This window comes from Leucoraja erinacea, chromosome 4 (assembly GCF_028641065.1).
Source record: "Leucoraja erinacea ecotype New England chromosome 4, Leri_hhj_1, whole genome shotgun sequence".
Classification (NCBI taxonomy): domain Eukaryota; kingdom Metazoa; phylum Chordata; class Chondrichthyes; order Rajiformes; family Rajidae; genus Leucoraja; species Leucoraja erinaceus.
Genome location: NC_073380.1, coordinates 86,244,346 through 86,265,245, shown reverse-complemented (window position 1 = coordinate 86,265,245; position 20,900 = coordinate 86,244,346). Strand labels below are relative to the sequence as shown.

Sequence of the window (20,900 nt, the reverse complement as noted above, 5' to 3'; positions counted from 1 at the left end):
GGCAAAGTCTTATCTCTCCCCTGCACTCCTCGTTCTCCTCCCGATGTCAGAGTCAAAGCCCCCGGCGGGCGGTGGTTAATAAGTCCTGCGGCAATTATAAAGCCGCGCCAGGTGATGCAAGGCCCTGCTCCGGGTCTTGGTGTTGGAGCCCCCGGCATGCGCTAGCAAGTCCCGCGGCCATTTAAAGCCGCGCCGGGCGATGTAAGGCCCCGCTCCAAGTCATCCTCAACCCGCAACTCGGGCGGGAGAAGTCGCCGTTGCGGAAGTCCCAAAAAGCAGTCTCCCAGCAGGGACCCGCGAGCTCCCGGTGTTACTGTCCACCAGACCTGCAGCTGGAGCCCTACAAATCCCTGGGGTCGGGCCGCAGCAGAGCGCCACCACAGCTCCTCCCGCTTCAAACTCGGCCAGCTCCGCGATGGTGGGTAGGTCAGCAGCTCCGCGACTGGAGTCCCAGGTCATTCCGGCTGGAGGCCACTCCACGGTGCTCGGCCCCAACGACAACGGAGACCCGACAGAGAAAAGATCGGGTTCTCCGTGCAGGGGAAAGATTTTAAAAGTTAAAAAATATATAAAAACTACATTCAAACGAGACAAAAACTAAAAAAAGACAGATGGACTGCAGAGGCCGCTGCGACGTGAGTCGTGCCGCCCACCCAGCACTTTCAATGACTGGTGCACCAAGGTAATAGCAACAGTGAACATTCTACATTCATGTCACCAAGTGAAATAAGGATGTCACCAAGAGAACTAGCAGTTTCTCAGGAGATTGGTCAGTTTTCTCTACAATATTTTTCTTTCTACCAACATCACTAGAGCAAATTATCTGCTCAGCATCATTATTGTGTGGGGTGCTCCTGTGTTGAATTCAGCTCTTTTCTTCAGTAACAACTTGAGCTCTTACTGGGATGGAGGCTCAACCAAGGGCAACGTCGTCAGTGCTAAGTCGCTGGCCACATTCAATCAGCTCTGTTGGACAGGCAGCCCATATTGTTCCCCTACCCAACACCAATTTCTTGCTCTGTCACAGGAAGAGACTACCAGATAGACAGAGAGAAAGATTCAAGAATGGCCAAACCCTTCATGATAAAATGCACCACCACCTCGTCAAATCCCCATGCATAGATAGGGTGAATACACAGAGTCTTTTGTTCCTAAGGCTGGGGAATCAAGAACAAGAGGGTATAGGTTAAAGTTGAGAAGCGAAAGTTGATCGGAACCTGAAAGACAACATTTTCACACAGAGGGTGGTGGCTATATGGAGCAAGCTGCCTGAGGAAGTGGTTGAGGAAAGTACAATAACAGCATTTAAAAGTCATTTGGACAGAATCTTGGATAGGAATGGTTTAGAGGGAAATGGGCCAAACATGGGCACAAAGAGCTCGCTAAGATGGGCATCTTTGTTGATATGGATAAGTTGGGCCAAAGGGTCTAATTCCATGATGAATGATTCAAAATCCTATATTTGCACCGTAGCTAACCGTCTGCTCTCTCAGGGGTTGCTCAGTTTTCTGCACAATATTTTTCTTTCTACCAATATCACACGATCAAATTATCTGCTCGTCATCATGATGCTTCTGTATTGAAATCAGCTGATTTCTTCATTTCATTCTGAAGGACCAGTTTCCATCCTATAGGGCTCTATAACTCTATGACTCCTGGGAAGTTCAGGCCATGGCAGCTCACAGTGAAGAGGGGGAATTGTTGATGTTGTTGAGGACCTTGAGTGCACGCATTAGAAGCTCACAACTGCCCTGCATAAAACGTCTCACAAACTATCTACCCCACGCCTCAATAAGCACCAACTGCCCTGCCTGTGCAATGACATATTGGCCTCATCAGACACCTCTGAACAGGAGAGGATCTAAGCCATCCTCAATCCAGAGGAACTACCACGGTGGTGGCACGGTGACGCAGCAGTAGAGTTGCTGCCTTACAGCGCCAGGGGCCCGGGTCCAACCCTGTACGTCTTTGGAGTGTGGAATGAAACCGAAGATCTCGGAGATAACCCATGCAGGTCATGGGGAGAACGTATAAACTCCGCAAAGGGCCTGTTTCTGTGCTGTATCTCTAAACTAAACAAAACTACCAAAAAAAAACAAGGTTGTAAATGGCACACATGATAAAGCTATTTTTGGTTTCTTTCCTGAGAGAATAATTGTTAAATGTTCAACATATTTTGAAATTGTAACGCTGGCACGATACTAATTTTCCACATGAATCCATTCCATGTACTCTTTCTATGGTCTCAGCAGAACCAGCCAATCCAGCTCTACATTTTCAGTGCCAACAAGTCTTTCCATGGCTTGACGTCAAATATTACTTGATTTCCAACCCACCGAGGCTCCAATGCACTCAATTTCTCCATTAAAAATGGCTGTTGTTATTCAATAATTTGAAGACTAGTGTATTAATGGCAAAACTCTTAAAATAGATTCCCACAACTTTCCAAAACTTGTGGAATTACAAGGCTCCTCTAAGGGTAAACGGGCTCATTTTTCATTACAAACTCACACAGAAACTGCAAAAATACCAAAATGCCAACTACACTTGATACTGTGGTACCTGTACATTCAACAGTAAAATAATGCAATGGTAAGGAATAATATCTCTTCTCATCATCCCTTCACCATGCTACTGAAATGATTTGGGATAGATTCTGATAATATCCTAGTTAATAATGGAATACTTTATGTATTTTATTAAGTAAAGATTAATTTGACTTCTTTGGGTTTTGGGTTCTGAGTAAATGAAAGCTTTGAAATTTGGGTCCTGTAGAAGGGCTGAGTAATCAGGAAATTGGAAGCCAGCATTCAAACTGCATCTAAGCTGCTTCCTGTTGTGCCCAAGCAAAATATATTGACAATGGTGAGAGGGGATGTACTTCCTGAGAGGGTTCTAGCTTCTGTAAACAGAAGCCTTAAGAGAGGATAAGCTTTCTGAAACATTGGAAGTTTCTGTATACTGAATTGATAAGGATCCTTACATTGTTTAAGATGATATACCTTTGACCTGTTATTTGGGGTTTCGTAACTAAAGTTCGTAATCAATATAACCATAGCATGAGAAGTACTGTATTAGTGACAAGCATGCTTTGAATGGGTAGAGCTGTGATTGATATGTTAGACTTCATTGCTGCCATTCTGTATGAACATGTGACCATGTTTCCAAAACAGTATAAAAGATGCTGTATGTCTTTCTTCATTAGAGTGATGACCTGGGAGGAGTTAAGTATCTGCTGTATGCTTGACTTTGTATCTCCTAGCACTCTCGCTGGTTAAATGATCAGTAAAGCTTGTATTGGTTTTACCTAACTTATTGTAAGTTGTCTGTTTTAAGAAAATGAACCTTAACAATTCCTGTGCCAAAAGCAGCACACTCACTGGTGATTCGGTGGTTCTGCTAACAGCAATCAGCATTAAAACTGAAGCCTCATTTGCCCAGAATCCTGAAGGGCTGAGGTTTACATAATTCTGAAGCGATTTTCCTTTCCCCCAGACATTTGAAAAAGTTTTCAATGGACAATAGAGTAGTGGCCTGGACGAGGTCAGGAAAAGGCCGGACGCCAGGCAGGTTCAGAAGTCGTTTAATGAATCATGGCAAACACACAGAACGCCCCCGGACCAGCTACCGGGAAACCCCCGTGGGCAGACAATCGCCCTGTCCCTCAAGAGCCGAGGGGGATGACCCAAGCAGTGGCCTAATCCCCAGGGACCGCCACAGGACCGCCCCCCCCCAAGAAGAACCAGAGGCACGAAACGGACAGGAGGGTGCACGTGGCGACCAGATCGGGTGTGCACCACGGCCAGCACAGGAACGGGCAACCAATAGGTGCAGTGGAAGGAGTAGGCACTGGAGGAGGTACCCTAAACGTAGGGCATCCTCGCGTGTCGGGCTGCGCTACCAGCACCGGCCGATCAATGTCAACATGCGCCGGCTTCAACCGCGCAACCGAAACTGTCTCACGCCGACCCCCCATGTCCAGGACGAAAGTGGACGAGCCGTGTTCCAGGACCCGGAAGGGACCCTCGTACGGCCGCTGGAGAGATGTCCGATGAGAATCGCTACGCAGGAAGACGAACTGGCAGTCCTCCAGAGCAGAGGGAACCGTAGCGGCTCGTACGAGTAACGGTAGGTACTCGGGAAATCCGGTAAACTCATGAAGTTTTTTCAACACTGTGAAAAATGTCCACGAGTAAAAAATTACTCGTGATGAAAAAAATTGTTACTTTTTTACTCGTACGAGCCACTATGAGACATCCACGAACTCCTACAAACCCGCTACGGGCGTTCTCTGAGTTCTAATCAGGGGAAAACGCGTGAGAACTCTTGAATTACCTCATACAGTGGGACAGTCCATTAAGACTCGGGAATAATACTGAGTCCAGTATTATTACAGAGTCTTAATGGACTGCAGAGTGGCCAAGGGTCTGGCAAATTAAGTTCATCAAAGTTAAATGCGAGAACGTACATTTTTATAACAATTGGGAAGGTCGCTTATCACTTGAAAGGTATAACTCTGGGTGGAGTAGGAATCTCAGAGTACAAATACAACAGATTCTTTAAGTTCTGCCACAAGTTTGAAAACCCATAAACCAAAAAGAGACGGGTTCATTTTTGTTTAGTTTGGAGATACAGCGCGGAAACAGGCCCTTCGGCCCATCGAGTCCGCGCTGACTGGTGATCACACAGTACACTAGCACTATCCTACACACTGGGTACTATTTATAATTTTTACCGATGCCAATTAACCTGCAAACCTTTGGAGTGCGAGTGGAAACTGGAGCGCTCAGAGAAAACTATGCAGTAACTGGGAGAACATACAAACTCCATACAGACAGCACCCATAGTCAGGATCGAACACGGGTCTCTGCCACTGGATGGCAGCAAATCTACCACTGCGCCGCCTCTTCACTCTTCATAGAAAGAATCGTTAAGAGTATTATGCTAAATTGCACCAAACCCGAGTTAGGTCACGGTAGAATATTGTGTATTGTTCTGCCATGTTATTAGAAGGATATGAAAACACTGGACATGTCACACAGAAGCACTGGAGAGATCACACAGAGAATTAAGGATGATAGATATGAATATGCAGGTTGGGGAACTGGTTGAAACAGATATGATAGCAACATTTAAGAGGTATTTAGGCAGACACATGAACAGGCATGGAATAGAGATCAGGGCCACATGCACTCAGATGGTATTACTTTTGGTGAGCATTATGGTTGGTGCAGACATGGTGGGCTGAAGTGCATCATGTTCCTGTGCTGTATCATTCTATTATACCAGAAAGGTGACAATTGAGAGCTTCAAAAACTACAAGAGTGAAAAAGCGGACACAGAAGGGTTGTTTTCACTTGTAAAGTAAATCCATCAATGTACGATATTCACCAAGAAGTCCAGCTGCATAAAGAATACTCTTCTGACAATGCCACATGTTGTGAGAATGTGTAACTTACTATCACAGAACATGGTAGAGGTGAATTGTGTAGGATGCATTGAAGGGGAGATTGGGAAAAAGCAGGTGAAGAAGGGGATATATAGGGTTATACTGACAGAAGTATCTGAGGAATGGCAAAAGAAAGCTCAGGTGGAGCATAACTGGTGGTGTAAACTGTGTATTCTATGTAATGTCATGAAGATTCTACAAAGCTGAGCTCCTCAAATAAAAACATGCCTTGAAATTTCCCTTCCAGCTGCTGCTGTTTCTATAACATAGTTAATCAATAAACAATTAAAGAATACTTGTGGAACAATGGCTAAAATAAATGGGGCATCCAAATGACAAAATATCTCTCTATACCAGCCCAATCCTCGTGTACTCACCTTGGGGACCAGGATGCAAGTGAGATGTGTGAGAAAAAGTGATGGTTGAAATAACTTGAAATAATTAAAAGACCTCTCTGGCTTTCAAAAGAGAAGATATTTCAAAATGTATTCAGAAAATTGACAAATCTAAATGACTTGTGAATCCTATTAACAATTCTACTGTTTAAAAACAGATTTATTTGAAACGTTAAGACAAACTGGTGTCAATTTCATCCATAACCAACACAGGATCCTTTCAAGAGTATTAAAAATAATGATAAAGAGTTGCTTCCATATGTTCAGATATCTATAGGATTGGGGCAGAGTAGCGGTACCAATGACAACTGCATCAGATGTAGTTCAAGAGGTTCGCTCTTTCACCATTGCATCAGTAAGTTACTGCCTCTAGTCTTATTATAGATAACATCAATATAAACACTTCAGCTGCACTGAAGGGCACCGTAGTATCAGAGGCATGTCTTTCATTACACAGAAACCAACTCTAAGACCAATGCCAATTCTTTACTCATTTCCTGGTCTTTTCTGTTTGTTAGATCTTTCTGTGCACATATCGACCAAAGGGAAACAAAGTGGTAAAGATGTTGTACGTTATGCTTGTCTTCGACTGTCACCGAGACCAGTGATGGAAATGGGGGGGTAAGCAGGAGGACGGCGTTCCCCTACATTTCAGTTTCCAGCTCGAGTTTAATGAATACTGCAGAAAGATTGGAGTCGTTTATCACTTGATTCAACTGAGACAAAAACGATTTGTTAACTGCCACTGTTAGCACTTGTTAACAGCCAGTAGTTAACACATAGTTATACAATGTGTCACCAATACATCGATCTGCATTCCTCAGTCAATATAATTGTGTTTTGACCAAGTATTAATGACGCCGCGTTCCTTTGAATAAAATTCACGGCAGAATTTCATAAAACTTACCATCATTAAGGGCTCTAGATCGCGAGCACGGGCTTCTTCTGTGCAGGTACAGTCTTTCACCCACGTTATTTTAAGAAGGAACTGCAAATGCTGGACCAATCGAAGGCAGCATCTCATGAGCTGAGTTTCTCCAGCATTTTTGTCCACCCACGTTATTTAGTCATTTGTACCCGTCATTTAGGAATATTATATGAATGTTTAAAAAATAAGAAAAATGTGTTGCTTTTTTCTCTCTCCTTCAAGGTTAGTTCTTCTGTTTGCCTTTATTTGATTCAGTTTTATTTAGTGTTATTTATCACGTTGTCATTGTAGTTTTTGAACGATTTAAACTTTTGGATTTAAAATATTCATATAAATTCATAGCGTTGCCTGAGTGCCAAATCCCTTCAGCTGTATTTGCGACTGAAGCTATGGGTGGATTAGTAGACCTTGAAGAGGCATTGACACTTTGCTTTTATGTAGAGGGGTAATAGAGAAGGGCTCCAGACCAAGAGCTCACTGACTGAATGATACAGACATTCTGACTGAAAATCACACCCTTCCGATCCATTATTTTAGGATAAGCCTTTCTAGAGAACCTGCTACTTTTAGCTTTGCCCATTTTCAAAATATAGAATTTTGAATTTGGGTTTGATTGGTACAAGGAGACTACAAAGCTCATAATATCTATTTTTTTACACATTGTAACTTTCTACATTTCTACTTTTGGGTATGTATGTGGCAATTATGGCTCTAGAATTAATCGATACCCACCCTATGTACCTTATATCAGATTTAAATCGGAATTACGATTTTTTTGTTTTCTTATTTGTCAATTTTCTGTGCCCGATTATTTGGCGGCCAATCAATCGCTGTCTCTAAGGGGGTTGCGTCCAATCACCGACCAGCTTCCCTTAAAATTCCTGTCCAATTAACAAATCGGTCGCCTCGCGTCCAACCAGCCGCTGTCTCCAAGGGCATTGTGTCCAATCACATAATGTAATTTAATTGTAATTAGCAGCTACGGTAAAGGTTGGAAGCCAGCAGAGGTACTGACAGTCAGACAAGAGCAGGAGAAATTAAGACAGTGTATAATCCATAGCACCTAGTGTACAATTTCATAATATATACTAAATAACAGGGCTTACAAACCTTGGCTGGGAACCTAGGGCCCACCAAAATTGTTCCCAATTGGGCCCCGCACCTCCTAAGGCGGGCCTTGCCTACTACGGCTGCTGCCTGTATGGAGTTTGTACTTTCTTCACCTGAGGGGTTTCTCGGAGATCTTCGGTTCCCCCCCACACACCAAAGACTTACTGGTTTGTAGGTTAATTGGCTGGTATAAGTGTAATTAGACCCTAGTGTGTGTGTGTGTGTGTGTGTGTGTAGTATAGTGTTTATGTGCTGGGATCACTGGTTGGTGCAGACACGGTGGGCCGAAGAGTCTGTTTCCACGCTGTATCTCTAAACTAAACTAAATGAAAGAGTTGGGATGTCCAGTTACAGCTGTATAGGACATTAGAGAGACCATACGGGGAGCATTGCGTGCAGTTCTGGTCAATATAGCACAGGGATGACGTGATTAATCTACAAATGGAGCAGAAATTATTGACAAGAATAGTAGGAGGACCAGATGGCTTGAGTAATGCGGAGAAACTGGCTGGGAGTATTTTCCTTGGGAAGGAAGCTGAAGGGCGACCTTGAAGAAGTTTATGAAATCATCAAGGTGAATGGTTATCATCTTTTTATCAAGGTAGAGGAATCTAAAACTAGAGGACATAGGTTTAAGGTGAGAGGGAGAAGGTTTGAACGGAACCCAAAGGACAACATTTCAGACAGGGATTGGTACAAACAGTATATGGTACGAGCTGCTGTGGAGGTGGTGGAATTGGGTACATTTACGTTTAAAAGAAATTTGGCCAGGTGCATGGATAGAAAAGATTTAGACGAATATGGGCCAAATGTAGGCGCTTAACTAGCTCAGGATGACACCTTGGATAGCATGGGTGAATTGGGTCAAAAGGCCTGTTTTGGTGCTGCATAACTCTCACGACTCTACACCAAACTGCCTGGCGCGTTCCCTGCATGACAACACGGATGAAGCAGCCATGGCTGAGAGGCTGCCCAGGTCAATTTTAAGGAGGCTGCAACATCAATCAATCAGTTAAAGTGGTCATAAGGAATAAGAGTAGATTTAGGCCATTCGGCCCATCAAGTCTACTTTGCAATTCAATCATGGCTGATCTATCTCTCCTCCTAACCCCATTCTCAACAAAACATCACAGGTGATCCATCTTCCCTGTGGCTATCAAACTTGCCTTGCCCAAAAAAACCAACATCTCCAGCCTCAACGACTACCGGCCAGTCGCACTCACACCAGTGGTGATGAAGTGTTTTGAAAAACTGGTCCGGGGTCATATCACATCACTCCTGCCCCGAAGCTTTGACCCCCACCAGTTTGCGTACAGAGCAAATAGATCTACAGAGGACGCTGTAGCCACAGCTCTCCATGCTGCACTGTCTCACCTGGAGCAGCGGGGGAGCTACGTGCGGATGCTCTTTGTGGACTACAGCTCTGCTTTTAATACCATCCTTCCCCACAAACTGGTGGACAAACTGGGGGACTTGGGACTTCCACACTCCACCTGTACGTGGATAAATAGCTTCCTGTCGGGTCGCAGCCAGAGAGTCAGAGTGGGCCATCATACATCCACGGCCCTCAGCCTCAGTACCGGCTCTCCACAGGGCTGCGTACTGAGCCCCCTGCTCTACACCATCTACACACATGACTGCACCCCCGCCCACCACAGCAACACCATTGTCAAATTTGCGGATGACACTACGGTGGTGGGACTCATCTCCGGGGGGGACGAGTACGCCTACCGGGATGAGGTGGAGCAGCTGACAGTGTGGTGTGAAGAAAATAACCTGCTCCTCAACACCTTAAAGACAAAGGAAGTAATAATAGACTTCAGGAAGAACAAAACGGACATGGTACCATTGACTATCAGAGGGGACTGTGTAGAGAGGGTGGCGGATTTCCGCTTCCTGGGAATCCATATTGAGGAGAACCTGACGTGGAGCGTGAACACCACTGCGCTGCTGAAAAAGGTCCAGCAGAGACTGCACTTCCTGAGGGTGCTCAGGAAGAATAACATCACTCAGAGACTGCTGCTGTGCTTTTATCGGTGCTCCATTGAGAGCATACTAACATACTGTGTATGCGTGTGGTACACCAGCTGCACAGCGGCTCAGAGGAAAGCGCTCCAGAGGGCCATTGACAACGCCCAGAGGATTGTTGGCTGCCCTCTCCTTACCTTGGAGGACTTACACAGTTCCCGCTGCACCAAAAAATCCCAGAGCATCATAAAGGACATTTCCCACCCCGGACACTCCCTGTTTGAACTGTTGCCGTCAGGCAGACGGTACAGATCTACAAGGACAAGGACGAACAGACTATAAAACAGTTTTTACCCCACTGCTATAAAAGCACTAAATGTAGCCGCCAAGGAACGCAGGGGCGATACAGACTAAGGGACTGTGGTACACTGTGAAATCGACAGAAGGATGGAGGGTTGGGTGTTTATGCGTGCTATTTTCGTGATATTTATTTAGTTGTTTATCTTTTAATATTTTACCTTGTATGTATCGTTAGCTTTTAGAAATGTTTGAATGGTGCACTGACTGGCTGACATTTTTAAATTTTGTTGTACATGGCTCATGTTACAATGACAATAAAGAAACTATTCTATTCTAACTGTACAACTCCTTCCCCTTCAGTCGTGGAGTAGACTGAGATCTTAGACTTGCATTCCTGGAGGTTTATCGCTTACAATTCCCTGAAGGGATCTGACTATCTTTTTCTTGCATTCGCTTTACTGAGGTGATTGTAAAGGTGATTTGGATAATGCACGCTGCTGAAACGGATGACGACAGCTAGAATTCTGCTGGGAATGCCACATGTCAAAGTGCTGATATAACTTAGTCAGTCTAGTTAATTTAAGAATGGGCCACATGTTATTTAAGCACACGGTGTGGCCATAGATTAAAATAATTGAGCGTTCAATTATAGCCTTAGTAGACTCCAATAAGCCGAGTGACAGGACAGGATCTTTACTGCAGTGTTCAGGGTGTGAATGGACCTCCACCATTCCTTTGCTCCTCCTATCAATATTGGGCATTGATGCATGGCGATGCCAAGTCTACTTGGCTGTGTTCCTGGAAATATTTCGCTTCTGAACCTTCCCTGAAGGGCACTATCATTCTCTTGCGTTTGCTTTAGTTGGATGCCATATGATTTGGACAGGCGTGCAGCCACTTCCTGGTTGTGCTGCGCCGCGCCGGGGGGAGGGGCGCGCTGACGTCCGTGCGAGTGACGGGCGGAGCGACCAACCGGAGCGCAGCATCGCCGCGCCTGGCCCCGCCCCCGCGCCACCCGGCCCCGCCCCCCGCACCAACGGCCGCTGCCCGGCGGTTGCGATGACGGCAGCGCAGAGGCCCAAAAAGCCTCGGATCGGGCCGCCCGCTCTCTCCGCCGCCGCCGCCGCCGCACAGAGATAACGCGGAACCCGCAGTGCCCGCGCACCGGCTCCGAAGCTTGCGGTTGCGAAAGTAAATCAAATCGTTTGGTTATTTGCACGTACCTGAGCCGAATAAGTGGCGTCCGCTCGCCGCGTACTTGGTCACAAGTGGCCCGCCGTAGCAGCGGGTCGATGTCACGCGGAAACAGTCTGAGCATGCGCGGAGACGGCACTGAGCGCGGCCACGTGACCCCGCGCCCCCCACCCGCCCACGTGACCAGGAACACGTGCTCCTGGTTGCTGGTTGGTTGAGCTTCTATGTCAAGAGGTTCATTCACACCCTAAATACTGCAGTCAGTATCCTATCCACTCACTCACCCACCCACCCGGCTTAATGGAGTACATTAGAGCTATAATTGGACGCTTGATGATTTTAATCTATGGCCACACCCTCTGCATTATCCATTTTGGTGGCAAAAACGGGAAAGCAGACTATTATCTAAATGGTGGCCGATTGGGAAAGGGGGAGATGCAGCGAGACCTGGGTGTCATGGTACACCAGTCATTGAAGGTAGGCATGCAGGTGCAGCAGGCAGTAAAGAAAGCGAATGGTATGTTAGCTTTCATTGCCAAAGGATTTGAGTATAGGAGCAGGGAGGTTCTACTGCAGTTGTACAGGGTCTTGGAGTGCAGAGGTGGTTCATGATCATCATGGATGATCAGCCATGATCATATTGAATGGCGGTGCAGGCTCGAAGGGCCGAATGGCCTACTCCTGCACCTAATTTCTATGTTTCTATGTTCACCAGACTGATTCCTGGGATGTCAGGACTGTCTTATGAAGAAAGACTGGATAGACTTGGTTTATACTCTCTAGAATTTAGGAGATTGAGAGGGGATCTTATAGAAACTTACAAAATTCTTAAGGGGTTGGACAGGCTAGATGCAGGAAGATTGTTCCCGATGTTAGGGAAGTCCAGGACAAGGGGTCACAGCTTAAGGATAAGGGGGAAATCCTTTAAAACTGAGATAAGAAGAACTTTTTTCACACAGAGAGTGGTGAATCTCTGGAACTCTCTGCCACAGAGGGTAGTTGAGGCCAGCTCATTGGCTATATTTAAGAGGGAGTTAGATGTGGCCCTTGTGGCTAAGGGGATCAGGGGGTATGGAGAGAAGGCAGGTACGGGATACTGAGTTGGATGATCAGCCATGATCATATTGAATGGCGGTGCAGGCACGAAGGGCCGAATGGCCTACTCCTGCACCTAATTTCTATGTTTCTATAAATCAGATAAAGCCCATTCTTCGATAAACTATAGAAAACTAAGTTATCTCAGCACTTTGGCATGTGGCATTCCCAGCAGAATTCTAGCTGAGCTCATCCGCTTTCCCCAGCGTGCACTGTCCAAATCATATTTCCAGTCACCTAAAGCAAATGCAAGAAAATGATAGGCAGAGGTTCAGGTACAGGAACACAGCCACCCAGAGTTGGTAACTCCATGCACCAATTAAAAATATTAAATGTTTTGAGTTTAATTTGCCCTAATATTGTTCAGACCTTCAATGACATTACAGCTTAATGAGTGGCTTGTATGATGTCCTGCACTAGCTGTCCCCTTTGTGTTTCAGTGCTGATGTTGCACTTAGATTTATAATTGTCCCTAACCCTGCACTTCGAAGGAACAATCCAATTGCCTTTCCACAAAGTGTTCAGTTTTGACTAATTTGCAGATCACGTTAATTCTTACTGGAGAGTACTCTGAGGAATAGTTTATATAGGCATTTGGATGGGCAAAGGCTGATTAGGGATAGTCAACATGATTTTGTACAAGGAAAGTCGTGTGTCACAAATCTGATTGATTTTTTTGAGGACATGACCAAAAAGGTCAAAGGGGGCAGAGCTGTAAATGTTGTGTCCATGGATTTCAGTAAGGCATTTGACAAGGTTCCGCATGGTAGGCTGCTCTGGAAGGTTAGATCGCATGGGATCCAAAGAGAGATAGCTGAATGGATAGGAAATTGGCACCATGGAGGGTGATGGTGCTTCTCAGACTGGAGGCCTGTGAATAGTGGTGTGCCTCAGGGTTCAGTGCTGGGCCCGTTAGTGTTTGTCATCTACATCAATGATTTTGGATGAGAACATACAGGACAAGATTAGCAAGTTTGCTGATGATACAAAAGTGAGTGGTTTTGTAGATAATGAAGACGGTTGTGAAAGATTGCAGCAGGACCTGGATCGATTAGACAGGTGGGCTGAGAAATGGATTATGGAACTTAATACAGAGAAGTGTGAGGTGTTGCATTTTGGGATGGCTAACAAGGGCAGAACCTACACAGTAAATGGTAGGCCACTGGGGAGTGAGAAGCTTGACAGAGGAGTCTTTGGTGGTGCAGTCGTTGGTGTAGAGAGTAAATGAGAGGGATGAGTACCCAGCCTTGTGATGCTCCTAAGCTGAGGGTCAGCGGGTCCGAGATGAGCTTTCCCAGCCTCATATGCTGTTTCCTCTCTGTCAGGAAGTTGGTGATCCACTGTCAGAGGGGTTCAGGCACAGTCAACTGGGAGAGTTTGGAGTGTAGTAGCTCTGGCACAATGGTGTTGAATGCAGAGCTAAAATCCACAAACAAAACCCTCGCATAGGTCCCCTGACGGTCTAGGTGCTGGAGGATGAAGTGCAGGCCTTTTGTTGACTGCACCATCCACTGATCTATTGTCCCGGTATGCATACGACAGGGGGTTTGTAATATTTCAGCTGGGCCAGCACGTCTTTCAATGGTCGTCCGGCGTCGGAACAGAAGAACGGCCTGTAGTTCCGAATCGGCCGCTTCCTACTGGAGACCACGGCTCCCGAAGTCCACAAGTCGAGCTGGACGGAGCTCCACACGGCAATCCTCAGCGAAAGATCCCAGTGCCCCGTGTTGTTAAAATCAGCGCCGTCCAAGGCTGGAAGCTCCGCAGACCACAGCTCACGGTGTTAAAATCAGCCGTCACAGCACTCCGGAGATCTACACGCTGACTGCAGTAAGGCATTGTCCACTCCGCGATGGTACTTCAGTGCTGCACCGCTGCTGAAGCTGAAGCTCTGTCCGGTGTCCAGCAGGAAAGGCCATGCCAATCCAGATTGTAGGCCGCGAGGAGGGGCGAAGATGCGACTCGGAGAATAGACGCATCCTCGACCAGGAAGTGACTGAGAAAACGGTTTCCCCATCCCCCACATTAAAAGACTAAAAGACCTCCAAAACAAAACATTTTGACAGACTAAAAATAAAAAAGGATGTAAGGTCGAACAGCTGCAGGCAAGGCAGCCATACTCAACGTCACCACAATAGTGGAAACTTGGAAGCAGGCATGGGCAGTGCAGGTTTGCAGGTACCGATTGAAAATGTCTGTGTAGACTGATGCCAATTGTTCGGCACAGAGCTTGAGGTTAGAGGGGGAAACATTGTCCGGTCCTGGAGATTTCCGACTTTTCTGTCCCCTGAACAGATTTTCCACCTCCTCAATTGCTATTGTTAGTGATTGTGAAGTGGCCAGACTGATGTTGGGCAGCAAGGAGGGGGTGGATAGTGGACAAGGGCCCAGTCTTTGCAGACTGGAGTCAGGCTGTAAGTCGTTGTGAAGTTTTGGTTTGTGGAGGAGTGGGCGGGGAAGGGTCCAGTATTTGCAGACAGGAGCAAAGATCCGATTGCAAGCAAGATAGTGCACTCCTGCTAAAACCAATGGGCTGACGTGTAGTACGCAACGGAGCGGAATGTCAGCCTTTTCGTCGGCCATTTCAGGAAACCCGATCCGACCCGACTTTGTATATCCCTCTCGCAGTGTAATCAGCATTGCGGGGAAACAGTTTGTGTGTGTGATATAGTGTTAGATTCTGTTGATTCATAATTCTGTTATTTTTTGTTAATGATTAATATGTTAATAAATTATAATTCTGTTAATTTTTTTCTTTTGGATTCAAAGCCCCGGGATTGGGATCGGACTGTGCAAGGGTGGAGGGGGCACTGAGGGCAAAGAGGCAGTGCCCACACGGCAGTGTAAAAGGGGAGACCTTTCCAATCCACGCTTTCCCTCTTTCTGTCTCCGCTGTGCCTTTTCAAAATTGGTTGTTTATTTTTTCCGCAAAAAGAGAAAGACAGAGTGAGCGAGAGTGAGGGGCTGAGGCGTGCACCGACCGACCGAGTGAGCGAGCGAGTGTAGCCCAAGGAAAGTCCGCCTGCTCCCCACCCCTTCTGCCCCAACAAATAACAAATGTAGCTTGCAAGATGCTGAGACCTGCGAACGGGGAGCAGCTGCACGCTGTGAACTATGTGGAGGACTACTGGATTCAACCGAGTCTCTGCCTTTCGATCTCCAGAGGAACGTTTCTCTGATGAGGGAAATCGATGCTCAATATCAAAGTAAGAACTGGGGTACGAGCCCGACCCCCACCAAACTGCTGCAGCACTGGGGCGGGCCGAACAAAAGAGCCGTTCCAGCACAGCCAATTTGGCATAAAGAGGAATAAATGTCCGACAGTCAGCGACGTAGAGGAGTAGTGAAGAGCAGACCGGTCCAGAGTTTGGGAGCCGGTTAGTGAATGTGATGGGGGAAGAAACTGAAGGGCCGTCTGTTCTCAGCTTCGGATCTCATGCCCGCCCTCTTTCCCCCCGTCAGTGAGTCTCTTTAACGGGGCAGAGAGGCTAAGAGAAAATGAGGAGAAGATTTTTACCAAAGATCTTTGATTTTTACGAGGATGTTTCCGTAACCGTCTTCCGTCTCCGTACTAGTGCTCAGCTATGGCGGACAAAGATGGCGGAGATGGAAGCTGGTTATGGAAATGGGGCCGAAGATTACCCATGATTCTGCCCATGACTCTACTACGTCTTTTTCGTCAAGTGGGCTATCTTGCTTGCTATAGGATCTTTGGACAGGACTCCGGCTGTAGGTGTGAATATGGGTGGGAGAAGTGGCTGGGGGAGAGGGTGTCTCAAACCTGCTGTAGAACTCATTCAGGTCGTTGGTCACCTGCCGATTGTCCAAGGAGCAACGGGTTTTCTTCTTGTGGCTGGTGATTTCTTGCAAGCGTTCCACACTGAAGAAGAGTCATTAGCTGAGAACTTGCTCCTCAACTTATCAGAGCACATTTCCTTGGCAGCTCTGATCCCTCTTCTCAGCTTGTACTTGGCCTGCCTGTACTGAGTTCTGCTGTAAACCACGGCTTGTCATTGTTGAACCATATCCGGGTCCTAGTAGGAATGCAACTGTCCTCACAAAAGCTGACATATGATGTCACAGTGTCTGTATATTCGTCGAGGCTTGTGTTGTTTTCCTGAACACATTCCAATCAGTGCAGTCAAAGCAGGACTGTTGGTTTTCAATGCCATCGCTTGTTCACTTTTTCACTGTTCTGACCACAGGCTTAACATACCTTAGCTGAAGATCTTGTTGACGCCAATAGTACTCAAAGGAACATTTTACTCTATCGATAAGCTGCACAATAACTGATGCGTGGCCTTGCAGTGCCACTTTTTGTTGGGTCCCCAACATCACCAGCATTTTAGTCTTATTATCACTTTTGAACACTGTGAAAATGTCATGGCTTTCCATCCATTGTGTCCCACAGCTCCTGAACCCGACATCCAGTTGTTTGGAGATCCCAATGGTTTTCATTTGGTTTACTCATTAATCAGGGAAATTATTCCAGTGTGCAAGCCAGATGAGCAGCCAGGACAGGTGGTCTGGAGTGTGGCTAAGTCTTGAGTTTGGACTGGAGTCCAGGAATGCAGTTGGAGCTGGGGTTGGGGTCCACAACACTGAGGGTTGGGAATACGGGTGGATTTGTGGTGGGAGCCAGGGTCTAAAGTGTTTGTATATTTCCCACAACATTTCAGTTCACCAGGTTTACTGGAAAGTGTATCACATCGCCATGTAGCATGTGAAAAACAGAAACTGCAAATGGGCATGAATTGAAAAAACATCTCGTAATCCAGGATATCTGACATCACCACAGGGCCCCATATTAATGGAGCTTTACTGTACTGAATTTTACAACTTTACTTGGACAATTATTTTATACTTTTGATGTGTAAATCATGAGTAATGTTGCCATTTAATCACCATTCCTAACTACTGATAGTTTTGCTGAGTACCTGGTGCAATCTATATAACAGAGCATGTCAGATTAGTTGATTCTCCTCCTGAAATAACTTTAGTGAATTATTGTCTTCACCAGTAATTCAGTCATTCCAACATCACTGTAACCAATCCTCGCATTTTATTAAGAATGTACTTAAGTAACTGAATTTAAATTCCTCACCTACCTTTCGTGGTCCCTGTAATGCCCCTGTACATGTCCCTGTAATACTTATCCCAGTAAAGCAACCACTACAGTACCAGACCAATGTAAATGAGCAGACTTAATAGTAAATCATAGTAAGAATCTTCACATAGTAAATGTCAGCTACACCTTCGGGCAACTAAGATATTGCAGACTCAAGCAACAGTATGATTTGAGACGCATTTACTCACTCAAATTCCAGATATGATGATTAATAACCTGGCTAAAATAAGTGGATAGACAAAAATGCTGGAGAAACTCAGCGGGTGAGGCAGCATCTATGGAGCAAAGGAAATAGGCAACGTTTCGGGTCGCGACCCTTCTTCAGACTTCAAAACAAGTGGGCTTACATTTCCAATACAATGCCAAGCACTCAATAGCTTCAGGATTTCTAGATGACATAATAATATTCAAAGAAGCATCTTATTTTCCATGGGGCTGATAAAAACACGTTGGCTGGTCCCTATAATTTCAGTACTGTTTTTAGTTTAGTTTTGTATAGAGATATAATGTGGAAATATTCCTTTTGGCCCACTGAGTCCACTAACCATCAATCACCCATCCCCATCTTTTTGGTATCCCACTTTTGCATTATACACACGAGGGGCAATTTACAGAAGCCATTTAACCTACAAACCTGCAGGTTTTAGGATGTGGGAGGAAACCAGAACACCTAAAGAAAACCCACATGGTTTTTGTCAGATATTCAAATAGTAACTGATTTATTTTTTGTTAGAAACTACGTACAATAAAAATAATGTTGCTTTACTTCCACCATGAAGTTAGACGCTTTGTCCATTCAGGTATTGGGTTTAATGTTTCCAAGACAGATTCCTTCTTCACGCTTTCAGGATTTATGAACCAGCAACCTGGTTGACGTGGAAAAGCTTTTCCCACTGAGAGTAGGGAAAATTCAAACAAGGGGACATGACATGAGAATTAAGGGACTGAAGTTTAGGGGTAACATGAGGGGGAACTTCTTTACTCAGAGAGTGGTAGCTGTGTGGAATGAGCTTCCAGTGAAGGTGGTGGAGTTTTTATCATTTAAAAATAAATTGGATAGTTATATGGATGGGAAGGGAATGGAGGGTAATGGTCTGAGCGCAGGAATATGGGACTAGGGGAGATTATGTGTTCAGCACGGACTAGAAGGGTCGAGATGGCCTGTTTCCGTGCTGTAATTGTTATATGGTTATTATATGGTTAACCTCCTAAACATTACGGTATTGATAAATAAATGCATAGGATAATGTATGTATTTTCCAAATATAATTGAAAAGATTTTTTTTAATTCTAAATTCATACGGCAGGATTCATTTTGATGACAGATAACATCGGTTTCTGACTACCATTCTATTTAAAATGTTATCCCAGGGAAGTTCTAGTTTTGTTCTGGAGTGGTAATCTTGTGTGAATATATGCTACATAATGAGTTTGGCTACTTGATCAATAGATTACAAAGTAGGCCGTGGCTCGTTAAGCTGTGAAATCTCATCCAGATATGCCACAAATAACTTTGTTCCATGAATGTAGTTGTCTCTGAAAAATAAATGACAATTAAACATTTCATTACAAACATTATAATTTATGTTCAGCACTAAAGGACATTCAGCAAATGTTCAAACCCATTTCTTCTTCTTCTTCTTCTCCTTCTCCTTCTCCTTCTCCTTCTCCTTCTCCTTCTCCTTCTCCTTCTTCTTCTTCTTCTCCTTCTTCTTCTTCTTCTTCTTCTTCTCCTCCTTCTCCTCCTCCTTCTCCTCCTCTCTCCTCCTCCTTCTTCTTCTCCTTCTCTCCTTCTTCTTCTTCTCCTCTTCTTCTCCTTCTTCTCCTCCTTCGTCTCCTCCTAAAGTTGTACGACGACGTTCTATTTGATCTTATTTGATTGTGCACGCCGAGTTGATGCATTCGTTGAAACAGGGCGGACCACGTGAAGGTTGCAATCACCCACCCCAAACCCATATCAAGTGTGCTTAATACATTTCCTCTTTGCCTATTGACCCACAAGAGATGTCAATGACCCAAACTTAAAGATCTCTTCATAATTTTCAAATCCTTTCCTTTCTTCATCCTTCCTAATGGGCCTGTCCTACTTAGGCGATTTTTCAGCGATCTGCCGGCAACTGTCAAGTTGCCGGCAGTCGCCTGAAAAACCGGCAACTGGAACGGCAACTGTCAAGAGTGGAACACGCACACACAAACACATCGTTTCCTTCACCAGCCCGTTATGCAGGTGGGGGACAGGACAAGCGGGGGAGCGCTGTCTAAAATATTCACAGGGTGCAAAGCCAAGGTGAAACAGACACACACTGCGATGAACAGGAAGGGTGGCACTGTAAAAAGACGGCTAAAGCACAGTATATGTAAGTCCTTTAAAGGAGGGAGGGGGGGAGGCGAAGAGGGGGGAGTAGGAGTGTGGACAACTTTTAAGAAGCCAGAGATACACGGCTGTGAAGCTCGGCGGACATTTAACATTACCGGTCGGTTATTCTTGGTTCTGAAAACTACTGCTTACCTTTTTGTTTCCCAATGAGCCAATGAAATTCACCGGTCAGCACCGGCTACAACCTACGGGAACCTCTGAGAACCTTCGACCTCTTGGCAACACATTAGGACCTCCTGGCGACCCACCTGCGGCTCGTGAATTCTCGCTACTCTCCACGGCGGCTTCATTCTAGTTGCCGCTAATTTTTCAACATGTTGAAAAATTCACGGCGACCATAATGAGGCCGCAACTAGTTCCCAGAATGTGGGAACTCCTCACGACCATGAAGGCGACTCCCCGGAAACCACCCGCGAACATGTGGCGGCCATGTGACGACTGCATAGTCTCCTGCAGTCACCTAAGTGGGACAGGCCCATAAACTCTCCTCCTTGAGCATGTTCTGCCTTTCAGTGAGACTGATGCTCTACTCCATTTTCACTTTGGTGCCTAATCTCCATAGTATAGACTCATCAAAAAATACAGCACATAAACAAGCCCCTCAACCTACCAGGTCCACACCAACCACGGGTTCACAATAATCCTACATGAAACCCATTTTTTTCTTACTGTCCCCACTTTTTCATCACTACCCAGATTCTACTCCATCTACATACTTGGTTCAATTTACATCAGCCAATTAACCTACCAACGCGCATGCCTTTGCAGTGTGAGAGAAAACAGAGCACCCGAAGGATGACTACATGGTCACAGTTAGAATAACCATATAACAAATACAGCACGGAAACAGGCCATCTCGGCCCTTCTAGTCCGTGCCGAACACTTACTCTCGCCTAGTCCCATCTACCTGCACTCAGACCATAACCCTCCATTCCTTTCTCATCCATATACCTATC

General features: G+C 45.6%; 2 protein-coding genes across 2 annotated transcripts in view; both read right to left on the bottom strand.

Annotated features, from left to right (window-relative positions):
• The window catches only part of LOC129696654 (zinc finger protein 407-like), a 528,355-nt gene extending 516,876 nt beyond the window's left edge, over window positions 1–11,479 (bottom strand). The window contains 1 exon segment of the mRNA XM_055634746.1: window positions 11,374–11,479. The gene's annotated coding sequence lies outside the window, so the exon portion shown is untranslated.
• Window positions 11,480–18,256: 6,777 nt separating this feature from the next.
• Window positions 18,257–20,900, bottom strand: part of cndp2 (carnosine dipeptidase 2) — a 39,890-nt gene continuing 37,246 nt past the window's right edge. The window contains exon 13 of the mRNA XM_055634747.1: window positions 18,257–19,103. Within this exon, the coding sequence (XP_055490722.1) occupies window positions 19,019–19,103 (85 nt within the window). The 3' untranslated portion in view covers window positions 18,257–19,018. The remainder of the gene's footprint in view (window positions 19,104–20,900) is intronic.